The sequence below is a fragment of the Dicentrarchus labrax genome, unplaced genomic scaffold, assembly GCF_905237075.1.
Source record: "Dicentrarchus labrax unplaced genomic scaffold, dlabrax2021, whole genome shotgun sequence".
In the NCBI taxonomy this organism is placed as follows: Eukaryota; Metazoa; Chordata; class Actinopteri; family Moronidae; genus Dicentrarchus; species Dicentrarchus labrax.
In genome coordinates this window covers 1,700,720-1,716,338 of record NW_026136707.1, presented here as the reverse complement: position 1 = coordinate 1,716,338, position 15,619 = coordinate 1,700,720, and the positions used below count along the sequence as shown (strand labels likewise).

At 44.7% G+C, this 15,619-nt stretch overlaps 1 protein-coding gene across 1 annotated transcript; it reads left to right on the top strand.

The window, feature by feature from the left end:
• Positions 1–815: 815 nt before the first annotated feature.
• On the top strand, positions 816–14,950 carry onecutl (one cut domain, family member, like). The gene is made up of 3 exons (XM_051406863.1): positions 816–1,235; positions 1,709–3,101; positions 9,898–14,950. Exons 2-3 carry the CDS (start codon positions 2,057–2,059, stop codon positions 10,206–10,208), a joined length of 1,356 nt encoding a protein of 451 aa, XP_051262823.1. The 5' UTR covers positions 816–1,235; positions 1,709–2,056; the 3' UTR covers positions 10,209–14,950.
• Positions 14,951–15,619: the final 669 nt, after the last annotated feature.

Here is a 15,619-nt window from a genome sequence, read left to right as displayed (position 1 = left end):
GTTGAGGGACTTTCCAGACTGAAGTGTTGGCGGTGTGAGTGAATGGAGCCGCGAGCTGAGTGCTGATTAAGAGCCGGGCTAAACACGAGCGTCACTTGACAGCGTTTATTCCTGAAAGGTTGAACAAGAGGAGTCAGAAAAATGAAAGAAATGCAAAATCCCTCTGGAGTGTTTGCTACCGAAAAGGAAAAAAAAAATACAGGATGTGGCCTGGTGTGAAGATGGCGCACAGCACAGTGTAAATGGATAGATTTTTTTTTTCCTGGAGTCAATAAGTCAGTGAGGCAATTTACATAATTGCATATTCACCCTTAAATCGTTTCTTTAAACTCATCCCAGGTCCTTCTAATCTAGTACTGCACTCATTTTAAAAATGAGAAATAAAAGCAGAAGGTCTTCTATATTTCTGATCATAATAAAAATCACAGTAATAGAAGGAAGCTATATCTCATTCCATCTCCATATCACGGATAATATTTCACGGTGACAACAGCAGCAACAGCATCACTTGTTACATTAAAAAAAAAAGAAAGAAGTAAGCGACATTAGCCGCAGCTTGTGAAACCTCATTGATCAGATCCAATAAACAGCCGAGCGCAGCACAATGACCAGGATGTGCGCACATAATTCATAAGTTGTGCATGCAATCAGCGGAAGAAGGCTTAACCTGTGGGGTTATGAGAAAGGGAGCATCTCCACCTCCACACCTCCCCCCCCGCCCCGTCGCACCCCACCCCCTCCCTCCCTCCTCCCCCCGGAGAGAAAGGGTTAATTGGAGTAGGAATTTCATCGCACATCTGTCAGATTTTTAAGGCCGTGACGCACTGAAAGCAGAGAGTCAATGTGAGCAAGGGGGAGGAGGAGGAGGAGGAGAAGGAGAAAGAGTTGGTGGTGAGATCGATGAAGTGGCAGGCAGAGGGAGGAGGAAAATCTCACGAGATAATGAAAGAAAAAGAGGAGAGCTGCTAGTGTAGAGCAAGAAAAAAAACGAGGCTAGACCCGGAGATTTTTTTGGAGTGGAAAACAAAGACCGAGAAACGGGAACGGAAGAGAGCGAGAGAGGTTCTGCCTGTAACCGCAGATGGTTTTTTTGCTCTCTGGTTTTTGGTGAATGTAGCACCCCGGGGCGCAGCGGACCAATTGTGTGAATCTGCAGGGCTGCTCGGCGACACAATCGGAGACATGCACAGGACGGACAACAGCCGCGGACGCGCTCTGAGAAGTGGATCATAAAGGTAGGGATTTTGGAGCTCCCTTAAACATACACATGTCCATGTTCTTGTTTCCGAATCGCCATCACGTCTGGTAGTTAGTTATAACGCATCGTCCAACATCCATTACATGGGGTTGTAAATATGCAAACGCACCGGTAATGTCCAGCGCTTCGCATGCGCGCTACTTCTCTATTCACAACTTTGCATAAGAAGAAGGAAAAAAAAAAAAAAAATCCCAGATTCCAAAATGAGGTTTGGTTGAAGTGATTAAAACACCGATATCGCTGTTTTTGTGGCGTGTTCCGCGCGATGTGGGAGGTAAAAATGACTCAAATGCTATGTATGTGTATGCATTATTGTTATTGTCTGAGATGTACGAGTGTGATTTAATGTTTAAGGCTGAAGAGACGAACGTTATTCGGCTGTTTTTGCTTCTCTGTAACGATGAAAGTTTAAATAGAGCGCAGTAACAGCGCCTGTCTTGTCTCACGCAGGCACAAAAGCGAGGCTTCTGCCGAAGAACACAGCTGAGCACCAAAGAGACAAGAGAGCAGAGTGCTGATGCACAAGTGAGAATAAAATCACAGTTAAAGCTCCTGATGCTGTTGCAAACTCGTTTTCTTGGAGTTTGAGGGAGTTTGAAGACAGTACTTAACGTTATCAGATAATTAATTAGACACCCCATAAGCCCGGAAATCAATTAATTCACAAATCAATAAATCCATAGTCTGGTGTAACAAGAGACCCTCCAGACTGTTAGCCCGGCTGTTGAACAACAATAACAAGAGAAGAGCAACAACACACAGGGGCAAGAAATACAATTTTATTTGTTGAAATTGAAGATGGATGGGGGTCTAGGGGAGATGTCCCTCCACAGCCACTCAGATCTGGCTCACAGCCAGGACGGCAGGGCCATGCTGCACTCCCGGGACCTTTCAGCTGCTTTCCCCAGGCCTTCCCTCGGGGGTCCCTCCATGTCTCTGGAGCCCGAGCCCCGTCCACCGGGCTTCGACCACTCCATGTCGGCACTGGGCTACAGCGGCGACTCCCCGTCCAGCTCTGGCAGCACCTACACCACCCTGACCCCACTGCAGCCCTTTGATGACAAGTTCCACCACCACCACCATCACCACCCCTGCCTCCCTGTCAGCAATGTCATCGGCAGCTTCACCCTCATGCGTGAGGACCGAGCACACCTCAGCACCAACTTCTACAACCCCTACGGCAAGGACCTGGCCATGACCCAAAGCCTGTCGCCCCCCTCCGCGGGTTCAGGCCTGGGCTCCTCCATGCACGGCTATGGCAGCTTGGGCAACAGCCCGAATGGCAATGGTGGCCAGATGCTCCACGGTGGCTACGACGTCCACGGGGGGAGCCTCTTCTGCCGGACATCAGATTTTGGCCGTGAGATGTCACCACCAGGCCTAGGAGGAGGCGATGTGTCAGTGTCAGTGGGGCATCAGCTGAACAAAATGGAGGCTCACCAGCACGCCCCCAGCCACCACCCTCACCTCTACAGCCAGCACTACCAGCCCCACCATCACCCAAGCCAGCAGGCCTCCAAGATGGGCGAGCACCTGCACTCCTCATCGTCTGCCTCATCCTCGCCCGGCGAGGGCATGCTGCCGGGCGGTGGAGGCGGCGCCGGGGAGGAGATCAACACCAGGGATGTGGCCCAGAGGATCATCACAGAGCTGAAGAGGTACAGCATCCCTCAGGCCATCTTCGCCGAGAGGGTTCTGTGTAGGTCACAGGGCACACTGTCTGACCTCCTGAGGAACCCCAAGCCCTGGGGCAAGCTCAAGTCCGGCCGCGAGACCTTTAAGAGGATGTCCCGCTGGCTCCAGGAACCCGAGTTTCAAAGAATGGCCTCGCTCCGGCTGGAGGGTAAGATCTAGCTTTGCTCTCTATCTGCCTCACACATACACACTCACGCTCATACAGAAACCACAACAACAAACAGACACACTCTTTCCCCTTGTTTTCCCCAAACACCATCCTTCTCCATGTCTTCCAAAAAAATCTCCTCTCCAGCAATCAGTATGCAGCTCAGGTTGAGACATGAGGAAAAGCAAAAGCATCATACTGATGTTTCCCTTCTTCACACCACTGTGAATGTACCACTGGTTAGTCTATTGTCTCAACAGCCTGGATAATAAGAACTTAGCAGCACATTGAGGACAGTTTGGGCAAGAATGGGCCATATGTGCCGTTCCTTTGTTTACTTTGCTCCCAAACAGCTCCTATTGATTTGTACAGTAGCTACAATAAAAAAGCCACAGACATTTGCCCTCCTCTTAAATGAACCATGAAGATCAGCGTGAGCAGCGGTTGGCAATTTAATCGCTTTTGAGCCCACAAAATAATTTGTGCAGATATGCCATTCTGGAGCGATTGATTAATTCGAGCAGTGATTTATATCTGCTCAGCGTGCGGCTGAAGTTGAGTTGGCAAGGTAGCTGATGCAAATTCGACTTGAGCTTTTGCCAGACGTCTTTTATCAACGTCGTCACCGAGGCAATTACCGCGAGGCTAAATACAAATGTTGTTCTGCTCGGAGGCAGCACCTTGCAGGTTTGTGAGATTCTTCATATCTGGAGAACAAGAGGTTATTGCCTAACTGGAGGCGCATGTAATGCTTAGTGCTGGATCGATTAGTCGACCGACAGAAAATTAATTGACATCTATTTTATAATGAATTAATAAAATTCACATATGAGGCAAAAATGCTGGTTCCAGCAATTTGCTGCCCTTTTCTGTATTTCTGTAAATTCAATGCATTTTTGCTTTTTGGACTGTTGGTCAGAAAATAAGCAATTTGTAATAAGCAAGATGTCACTCTGGGTTCACAGAATGTATGATTTTTTTTTCATTTTTCACTATTTTCTGACATTTTATAAACTTTACTTACATGATTATTTGTAAAAAAAAATAATAATAATACAGAAATGAATCGATGGCCAAAAAATCATTTGTTGCAGGCCTACTAGTATTCATACAGATTTCATAGGGTAAAGATTTTTTTTGAAAGGCACATTGTAATCTGCTGCTTGACATTTAATATTCTTTGGGGATGTGGATTGAAGACACGACAGCACGCTGTACAGTGCCGTGTTACAGTGTTGTCCCTCCACAGGGACCAAGGGCCCATCTGATACACGGAGCACAGAAAGAGATCCAAGTGAACACAGTAACATGAGACGAGCATAGACGAGTGTGTGTGTGTGTGTATCTGCAAGTGGTCTGCTCACTGCGGGGGTCTGTGAGCAGTACGTGTGTGTGAGCCTGCCCAGTTGATCACTGCTTTTCGCTCTCTGTCAGCAGCTCAACTGATTAAGCCCAACAACACAATAGGGTTCATAGGTAATGATTGTGCACTCTTGCAATCCCTTCACAATTATTGATCTTTGATTGTTCGGCTCTGAGAGCACATGTGTACATCCTCCATTCAGCAAAACGTTACAGCAATCACACCAAAACCTCTTATCTAAAGATGAGTTATCTGTGGGTTGGTTCTGTAATTTGACAGAAACGTTGTGTGATGAATCCAATCTTGCCACGTGTGAGTGCTTTGTATGCAAAACGCCTCTTCCTGTCACACAAAAACCTAATTCTCCTCATGATAAAACAGCCCTTTGTTCTTTTGAGCAGATTTCTAATCATCAATCATTCTTTCTTTATTTCCAGCATCCTTGTGCCTTCATCTTTACAAACACAAACATTATTTTAACGAGTCAGTCCTCCAAGTCTGAGCAGCCGATCAATCAGACTCATAAAAAATTAAAGTCCCTACACAGAGCAGTGTGCTAATGTTTGACAATGCTGCTCTCTCTTTGCTCCCACACACTCTGAAATTGCATATTTAGTTCTTGGCAAAGCCACAATTTGGACAGCTCGGCACTTTTCTACATAACCTACTTTCCGAAGGGGGTTGTTGTTTTTTTCCCCCCCTGGCCAACCCCCTTTTGTTTAATTACAAGCCTCTATTGATTTCCATGGGAAAGAGCAGCACGCCTTGCCCACACACACCTCGGCCGCATCGGCGAATCGAGACTGGAATTAGAATGCGCGGTGCCCTGTGCTCCCCAGTCTGAAGATAGCTCAAGTGCTCTCTGCTTCACGCCTCAAGTTTTAAGATGATCCTCCTTAATGCAGCACTCGCTTAAATACATAGAAGGCCCTTGAGTGTCAGCCAGCAGCACCGTGTTATTTCCATAACTGTGTCTTTTATATATGAAGGGTTGCAGAGCTCTCTGCGAGTCCTGATGCTCAGTAATTATGGAATGAAGTCGCTGCCATTTTGTCTTTTCAAATAATTGTCTGTTCTGCAGAGACATTTTGCTAAACACGGAGGAGGTGATCCCTCGGATTTATCCGCAGTATCTTGGCTTTTTCTTGTGAGTGTGTGTGTGTGTGTGTGTGTGTGTGTGTGTTTATACTCTATGGATTACTGCGCTGTATATGAGATGCATCTCTAGCCCAACCTCAGGCTGTGGAGGAGGCAATCAGGATTTAGTCAGAGAAGAAGGCAGGATAAAGACCACACAGCCATGCTCCGACACTTAAAGTCGAGGAGGGTGGGGGGGGGATCAGAGACTATAACTTTAAAGATGATGGCCGAAGCCCTTGACTAAAGGTCTAAATGAATAAGAAAGGTCAATGCGGTTTACGTGTCGGCTCCGGTGCCTGCACCACCCCCACAGTAATGAAAGCCACAAAGCCTCGTCCACCTCTCGCTGCGTACAGTTCGCATTCTACCAGCGAGGCTCAAAGGTCAAAGCCGATTCCATTTGCATATCAGGAATTGTAAACAGGCCGACGTGGCCTTAGCTGCGCATCACCTAACAAACAGGATTGTTGTTTTTTTTGTTTTGTTTAGTTTTTTTTTTTTTTATCTGGCTCTTGCAGCTCCCCCCACTCCGGCGCTGAAGGGGTTAACCAGCCTCTGTGGGTCGAGGAGTCTGAGCTGCACAGATTTAATCAATAATTTCTATCAGCCCCTGGCCCAAGAAATCAGCAGGGGGTGGGCTGGAGGGGCTGGGGGGTGGGAGGGGTTGGGGTGGGGGGGTGTGTTCTGGCTGGGAGGGGGGGTGTAGGTTGAGACGCCGGGGGGTAGGGAAAGGGCTTTCGATCACGTTTCAGCAACACGAGACAGGGGCATACATCATGATTAGGGGCTGTTCCCACGATCATAAGAAGCCTATAGGGGAATATTTATGTCTGCAGGAGTAGCCCCAGCGCCGGGGATTTATAGCATGGTAATTGTGAGCCTTTTACACATGATTACAGCATAAGGAAGCATTTACTTAATGGTCGGCGTTATGATCGTCAGGAAGGGAGAGAGCCGAGGATGGGATGGAGGCGAGGAGGAGGAGGAGAGCGGCAGGACACCCTGACTCCTCCAACAAGCCATAAATCCACGCTACAAGCAAGCTAGCCAGCACTATCATGTCATTCCTTTCATTACTACATGAGCTGAGAGTGCACCACTGTATATACCCTCTATAGCTGCAGCCCACCCCCCAACCCCCAGCCCAGAAATATTGATGGCGGGGATGGTGTAACGCCCGTGAAAAATGTAGTGTTTTGAAAAAAAAAAAATTTCACTTGTAGTGATATTGACATGCCGCTGACATGTCGGCCTGTTCAGATTTTAATGAGACGTGGTTCGATAACTCTCAGAAATGCAAACGAGCTCTGGATGCCTAAAAGCTAACAGGCACCTGTAATCTCAAGTTGACAAGAGTGCATCCCAGAGTCAAAACATTTCCTTCTGATAATGATTTTAGAGGAGAACGTGCACGGGGAAATCACAGCGAGATTTATTCATGTCCACTTGAGTACTTAAGTTTCACAAACTCAGCTGGATGTCAGAGCAATCAAAGTCTGACTGTGCCGTGCGTCACACACACACACACACACACACACACGGCTCCCCACCCAGCTCTGATGCTGCCGTTGTGATGGCACTCGGGTGGAAAAGACGGCAGTAAGGTCACACTTATTTCTCAAGCGCTCTGCTAATGAGAGAAATTTGCCGCTGTGAGTTTGAGGAGGGAAGAGCCGGTCATACAGTAAACATCAGCAGCAGCCCTCGCTGTGTGAGATGTTTCTCAATGGGAAGATGTAAGCAGATCAATTGAACTTGTCAGAGCTGTTTTGAAAGCAAAAGGCAGCATCTGGGGTTTATATAATGTATGTTTGAGGCATGTGTGTGGTTGATTGTGTCTTAGGGTTTAAAATATGGGATTTCAAGGTTATTGCGTGCTGATATCTCCATCTAATGGAGATGAAGTCATTTTTGTCAATAATAGAGTTCCATAAACCTTGTTTTTTTTTTTAAAGAAACAAGTAAAGAAATCAGCCAGTGCAGCAAGAATATTTCAACCAGTTTCCACTAGAAATCAGCTTGTTTCAATATATTTTTCTATTTCCAGTTCTGTGTTTTGTTTTTAAAATACAGACATTCATTTCTGGAAAATTCTTGGAACATTTGAGTAGAAAACAGGTTGAAATAATCTTGTTCTGGCCAATTCGTTCACATTTTTTAAGAAAATAAGACATCTGAGACTCTTTTTCTACACAAAAATGACTTATTCACGTATATATTGTCCAGTGATTCAGTGTTACCCCTACACTGTACACCTCTGAGGGTGAAAGCTTCTGAAACAGCATTATAAGCCCTAATTTAACTCGAAATACGAAATAAAATAATAGTTTTATTTTGCAAACATTAGAGCACAATTATATTAATGAGCAAAAAACGAAAAGAAATACACTTTTTGTTTCCAGCTTCCAGATCTCCTCAGGCCAGTATTCAGTAAAAGTCCAGCATCTGCACCAATTTACTAGTCCTCCCTTAGTGTGTGTGTGTGTGTGTGTGTGTGTGTGTGTGTGTGTGTGTGTGTTGGTGTGCAAGCCTTGTTGTGTTGTGTGCACATGCACCAATGCTTACACTTAGAAACACATTTGATACCATCAGCAAAACAGTCGCTCAACCACACAGTGCTGATTGAAAACTCTTAAAAGTGTGCATTTAGGTAATTGCACGACTCCCCCAAATATGTTTTAGTCCACTTAAGGCTTCTAAACACCCTGGGCAATGCCGACTCTGCTTGTTTCACTCACCCCTGACGTAACCCGCCTTTAATAGAAAATAAATTAGTTCCCCCTAAAGTGATTATTACTCACTCACTGCCGCCACATGTAAATGACTTTTATGAGAAACTAATGATGTTGAAGTGTCCACTAAGGGAAAGGGAAGAGAGGAAGTGGAAGGAGATGGACAGAGAAAAGAGAGAGAGAGGAGGGAGGAAAGGGATGGGAAGTTGGCTCGGTACACAAAGGCAGAGGTTGGTGTTGTGTTTCCTGTAAATACAGAATTACAGCGTGTTAGAGGGGAAAGGTTCAGCGATGGATATGCAGAGGAACATGCAGCCTGAATTCAAAATGCTCGTCTGATTCTCAAAATGGATCTGAGCTCAGCCCACACACATCAGGCTATTTTTCCTCTTCACTGAACAAAAGGGGCTTTTTTTATTTTTTCACAGGGTAATTTTTTTTAAATTTCAGACTTTTCGTGAGGGAATATTGATTATATAATTGGGCTGGCTGCCGCAGTTACAGTGGTGTTTAACCCAGACCCTGAGTTTCTATTTTGTGGTTGGTGTAAGCAAGACTGACATTAAAAAAACAGAATACCAGAAGACTTCATCACCTCTCTCCCCGCTTAAAAAGTTTGAATATGGACAACTTTGACACTAAGCTAATTTAGCAAGAAATAATGACTGTTTTTATCCTCTGTGGACCGCAGTATGAAAAACAGATACAGTACATTATCTAGGCAGAGTCTGACTAAAAAGTGGCACCTCAAGCCATCAGTTTATTTTAGATGGATTTACAGGAGGTTAAAAAAATAAATTGCATAGTTTGGAGTAGTTAATGCTAATCTGTAAGTAAATAATTTAATGTTTCTGCAGTTTGTCTCTTGCGTTGGCCTCACTGTTATGTTTTCCCTTGTCCCTCTGAATGTAGATTGCAGTTTAAAGTGTAGAACAGACATGGACAAGTAAAAGCCTGTATCCATTAGTACTCCAATAAATTTAAGTACCATCTAGTGACAAATAAATTACTGAAATGACATCGTAGCGAGAGAAAAAGAAGGTGAAAGATTTTGGCTGAAAATGATTACTATTGGGTTCACTGGTCCTTTTGCAAAATGAGGACTTTACTGTCCATCTGTATGTGTGTGTGTGTGTGTGTGTGTGTGTGTGTTTGAATGTGATTATTTCTTTGGAAGACAGCCATTGTCATTGGACGACCACACCAGATTTTGCACTTTGTCTTTAGGCCATGTAAAAATATACTCTGCTTTCCAAAATGGTAGGAGCATAATGAAAACCACAAAGGATGGATGTACTGATCTGTTTTATCCCGGCAGCCTACAGCAGCTCACTAACAACACGATGTGATAGGTTGAACATCTTGATTCCTTTACTGCACAATGAAACAAGTTGCTGATTCATCTCTTTTAACTAATCAAAGTTGCTTAGCTAATCTGTTTTCTTTCAGCAAATCCACTTTCCCTCAGCTTAATCCATTTGTCCTAGTTAGCTAGCCAGTCTGTTAGCTAACCTGTTTCCCCTTTCCTTTTTTAATTTATCTTTTATCCATCTGCCCGCAGCCTGCAAGCGAAAGGAGCAGGAACAGAGCAAGCTGGAGCGCAACCAGGGCCCGAAGCGCACCAGGCTGGTGTTCACGGACCTGCAGCGGCGCACGCTCCTGGCCATCTTCAGGGAGAACCACCGTCCGACCAAAGAGCTGCAGGTCACCATCTCCCAGCAGCTGGGGCTGGAGCTCTCCACTGTCAGCAACTTCTTCATGAACGCCCGCCGACGCAACATCAACAAGTGGGCAGACGAGGGCCGTCCCTCCTCCACGGGTTCCTCGGGCTCCAGCGTCTCCTCCTCCGCAGTGTCCTGCAGCACGGCATGATGATGGACCGCCGAGGAGGTGCGGTGGGGAGGGCGCCGAGGGAGCAAGGGGGCACATAGACTGGTCTAGGCAGAGATCAGCCGTAATAAATGTCCTCCTCGTTATCAGAAGGAGCGACGGAGCCAGCTATTATAGATGATTTTATGAAGATGAAGCATTTTTCCCAAACCAAAGTCGATCGCCCCCTTGAAATAGAAGGGGGCGATACCCAGAGTGATATGATCGCAGGACGTGAGGTCCTGCTTGTATAGTCAAGGGTGCAAAGATGATTTGACTCAAAGAAGAGTCACACCCTTACATAGACACCATCTCATTGCATTATTTTGATTATCTAGATTAGAGATAATGAGGGTATTACAAATCAGGAGAAAGCATATTTTGATGTACCTTCAAATCTATAGTCATCTCTCCAAACGTGAAGAATCAAGAGGTGCCGTTTGCTCACATCTGGAGAGCTCCATTGTGTAACTTCTTAATCAAAAGTGTTGTCCATCATCCAAAGACGTTAATCCTCCCCAAATGTTCTTATGGTCCTTTTTTTCCTCAAGAATCAAGGTGAAAGAGGAAGGAAAGGCTTTTTTTTTAACGTCCCATTTTTTCTGAAGAACCTAATTCCCCTTTCTTAGCATGTGTTGCCATGGTGATGGTTCCCAGGACTGTATGGCGTTGTTCCAAGTTCGGAGCCTGGGATTATCAGGAGGGTTCTGTAGCGTCCGTGACTCCCAGCTGTCAATCATATACCATCAACAGGAGCCTTTCCTGTATTTTGTGAAGATGGTCCCGCCTTGAATGAATCAGAGTTTTCAAGGGGGAACCGCAGTGCATCTCGCCGTACGCCAGGACAGAATCAATAAACGCAAGTAGGACGCAGAAACAGACTTGTTGGTGCAACTGTCTAGCTTTAAGACTCTCACTGAGCTTCCAAACGAAAGCTCCACAGCCATTTTTTGACTCAAAATCAAGCCAAAAAAAAAAAAAAAAATGAAAAAATGAAAACCAACCTTTGAACACAAAGGCTCCACGGGGAAGAGATACGCCTGACACAATGTATAGTGACATTGTAGTATTTTTTTCCACTCATTTCCAAACAACTGTACACACCTCTGCTCCATTACGAAATCTTTTTTTTACAGATGTCTAGAAAATGGAGGAATGTGATTCTTTCAGCCCTTTTTGTACAGATTTCAAGCACATCGCTCTATTTATAGAAACACGTTGGAAGTGCGGGGCAGTTTGTTTCAGCCCTGCTGACGTACAAGGTCATTTTTTTGGTCCACAAAGGAAAGGCTTTAACATGCCTCCTTATAGCCAATAGTTAAATCAAACCAAGAACGTTTCAAATGCAATTGCTGATCTGATCAATGTATTTATTACTGCATTTGTGTATTTATTGTTTTCCCTTTTTCTTTTCTCTCTCTATTTATTTGGTTATTTATTTATTCTATCTATATACTGTAAGTATTTATTTAACAATGCTCTGTATGTCTGTGTGAAACTGAAGACTTTTTCTGATGGGCACTTTTAGCTGTAGAATCCCATCGTAATACCAAAGATAAACATTGCCTCCCTGAATGTACGGCCTGAATCCCTAAACCCTGTACCCAGTACCCAATCCCAACCCGATCCAGCCCAACCCACCCAGTGATGTTACGTATCTCTCTCTATCTTTAAGGCCTGGCCTTTGTTTTTTTTGTTTTTTTTGTAGAATAATGGGGATTTCTTTACTCTTGCAAATGTCTCTGCGGTCAGCTCTTAACGCCAAGGCCAAAGCTTGTTTGAATGTTGTGATAATATTTATAATTAATAATACTATGAATAATAACAATAATAATAATAACGATTATGATGTGGCATCCCATAGGTTCACAGGTTGCTTGTAAAGTTGTGTTCAGACCAATGCCATCTGGCCGAGTGTGTAAAGTATCTGGGGACCCACTTAAAGCGCCGTCTGAAGGCCCCATTGAGTGCGAGTCCTTCAGGGTCACATGCAAACATGCGTACTGTGTGTCTGCCTGGGGAAATGCATGGTTGTGACCACCCCCATCTCCCTCACCTGCCCCCCCTCCCCAGTACAGTGCAGACAGTCCTGTCTATGTCCAACTCAGTGTGATCTCACCGTCCTCCACATGCCAAGCCCTTCTGACAGTTGTCTCAGTTCCAAGAGGATTAGGGTTCGTTCTTGACCTTCGGGGTTGTTAAGGTGTGTTCCTCACCTTCTGGGGATCTAATTTCATGTGCCCGAGGTTCTGAAGGTCTTAGGGAGTTTGTTCTTGGCCTTTTAGGGTCTTAGGGTTTGTCCCTGGCCTTCTGGGGTTCTTCTGGTTTGTTCCTCATCTTCTAGGGATCTCTGATTGATGGTTGTGAGGCCTGGAGGCTTTGTCCCTGGATTTTAAGGGTCTTAGAGTTTGTTCCTGATTGTGGGGGAATCTTTTGATTTTGTTGCAAGGCTTCCGAGGCTCATAAGAGTGTTGGGGTTCATTCCTGATCATCTAAGGTTCTTGGAGTTTGTTCCAGGTTCTCTAGTCAGCAACAAGCACAGACAAAAGTGGTTTGATTTGCTAGTGTTTTGCATTGTGGATGCCTAAATCAGGAGAAAATCACCCAAGATCTGACTCTCTGACCCCTGTGTTAATGCTGCCAAAGAGTGGCGTGGTTAGCTTGGCCTTTATCCACCCTCTCTCTCTCTCTCTCTTTCTCTCTATGTCTCTTTTCCTCGCTCTTTCTCTGTCTTTAACGTTGGAAGGGGCGGATTGCCGGGGCCCCCTTCACAGCGTGCACTTGAAAGACGGGCGGTCATGAAAGAGGCCATCGACTTTTTCACAGACTTCAAAGGCGAGGCTTTTTTCATCCCGTCTCCTCTCTGGGTATCTGGTCTGGGGTCCGCTCTTGGCCAGACCTGTGGGCTTTAGGGGGCATTCAAAGGGGGCGGGGGGAGATCAGAGAGGAGGCTGAATCATCCAGAATGAGGATGGTGGTAGTGGTGTGTGTGTAGGAAAGGTGGGAGGGAGGTTGTTTGAGGAATAGGAGGTGTTGGAGTAGTGGGGCATGGAGCTGAATTAAACTTTAATGAGCAACAATTGTAAGTACGCTGAGAGCAAAGGGGGGTGATGGTGGGGGTGTGAGGTTGAGTCTGTACGGGGGGGAAATAAAAAATAAAAGAGCTTGGAGGCTCCTGTGCTGACCCCTGCTCGCTACTGTCATTATATCAAAGCTGAGGTGACACCTTTCAGGTTTCTCTTTGTCTCTCTGACTGGGAGCCTAAAATGGAGACGGAGCTTTTTGTATTGAGCCACCTTCTGCTCCTGTCAAGCGGGGAAGCTCTTCCCTTTCTGTACAGAGAGGAGATGGGAGGGAGGGAGGAGTGAATCCAGTTGGCTGCTGCAGGTGATCCACATTGCCATCTTAGCCTGCGGCACCCCCTAGTGGCTTTTCCAGAAACTTGACCCTGAAACAAGTCTGGCAGCCAAGGCCGTTGTAGAGCAATTCTGAGGGGAGTGGAAATTATGAAATAGCAGAACTGAAAGCGAATATATACTTTCAGAGTGGAAAAAAAAAAAAAAAAAAAAAAAGACCACAAAAAACTGATTTTTTGATAATGTTTAAACCAAAAAACAACCAAAGATTGATGGGTAACTGCTGAATCATTATGTATCTTGGGTAGTTTTAGCAGTTCCCTATCAGAGCTACCGTAGCACTCAGAGGATTCAAAAAAGCACCAGTGGGATTCCGCGTGCTGATTATTTATGTTGCATAAAACAGTATTATGTTGAGCTGGAACTGAGAAACTGACATGAGGCAGTGTCTTCAGATGGAAGTCTTTTGACTCTGTAAACCCAGTGTCCCCCTGTCTGTCCCTGCCCTCTCCCCTGTGTGTACATGAAGACTTTACCCATCTACCTCAACTGTGTGAGATGTTGTGTGGCAAAGATATTCCTTAACCAAAGAATCCATCCTGTCAGGGTGTCTGTCTATCTATCTATCTATCTATCTTGTCTGTCCATCCGTCTCTTCTTCATGCCTTTTACTCCAAACCAAATGTGCTGGAATCAATCCGTAACAGGAGCCAAACGAGGCCTCCATCCAGCCAAAGCTTAAATCCAGTATGCTAGAGTGTCCCATTGATCCATGTTCTGTATATAAATAAAATCATTCTCAAGACCAAAAAAAGAAGGAGGTGACAATCCAAGCAAGGAGGATCTTGCTGTAATCAACGTTGCCTATTCCTTGTTTTCCGAAATCTAGAATCATGTGACTTGCTGTAACAGAAAAGCCCAAGAATCAAGCACTCATCCCAAAATAAAAAAGGTCGGAGGAGACAGAAGCTATTTTTCCACATTTGTAAGCCACCCCTCCCACCCCCGTTTTTTCCAAAATGTTTAGTGTAGTTGAAATACTGTTCGATCCCACTGTTGTAAGTAGGAATTAATGAAATCCATACAAAAAGCTTTAAACGAGGAAGAGCTGAGGGAAATATTATATTTGACTGAGTCTGAGTTTCCTCAGCTTGGACTCGACCCACCATGCTTTATCGTGCCATTCTTGTCCATGTGTTAGACTTACTAATGAATGTGGCTAACCAACCAAAGGCTTTAAAAAAAAAAAGATACACAACACTTTAAACGTCAATCATGGTGGGACATTTTGTATCAACAACTAAAGAAAATCCCTTTGAATACCTCATGTGAAAATTGTTTGTTGTGATGTTGCACTAAAAAAATAAAAATGACTCATTTGTAACCCAACACTGTACTCTGTGGACTTTGTTCTGACCTTGTTGGAGGTGTTAGCCAAGAAGTTGCTCTGGGTTTTTAAAGGCCAACACTGTCACCAGGATTGTTTGAAAATGCTGTTAATACATCGCTTAAACTCTACTCTTAAATTAGATTATATTCATTCAATAAGAATGCAAGACATCACCTTCATGAACTCTGGTATTCCCCCAAAGTTGCATGACAGATACACAGTATACATTTAGTATCTGGTGCCAGATATGGCTATATTTAACGCCAGACTACACGTTTTTATTTTTATATTTTATTCAACACAAAGCAAAAATATTCCCAATCGTGTTCGAGATTGTTCTCCAAATTCAGCCACACATATTTGATATTTTTGGAAGGTTTCAGATGTCCACTACAATTTAAAATGAAGTTTTGTGGGTTTAAACAAAGCTTTGAGTTTCTGATGATGGACCAATGGTGGACTTCATTCTCTGTTGCTTTCATTCTTTGGCCGGCAGTTTTCACAGAAATAGTTCAAAATACGCTTATTTGCTTTCTTCCTGAGAAAGTCTGTACGTAAATATGAAGTTACAGCCAACAGCCAGTTAGCTTAGCTTAACGTAAAGACTGGAAACAGAGTAACACATAACCTGGCTACGTACAAATCTCTCTATTGAAGAATACATCTAT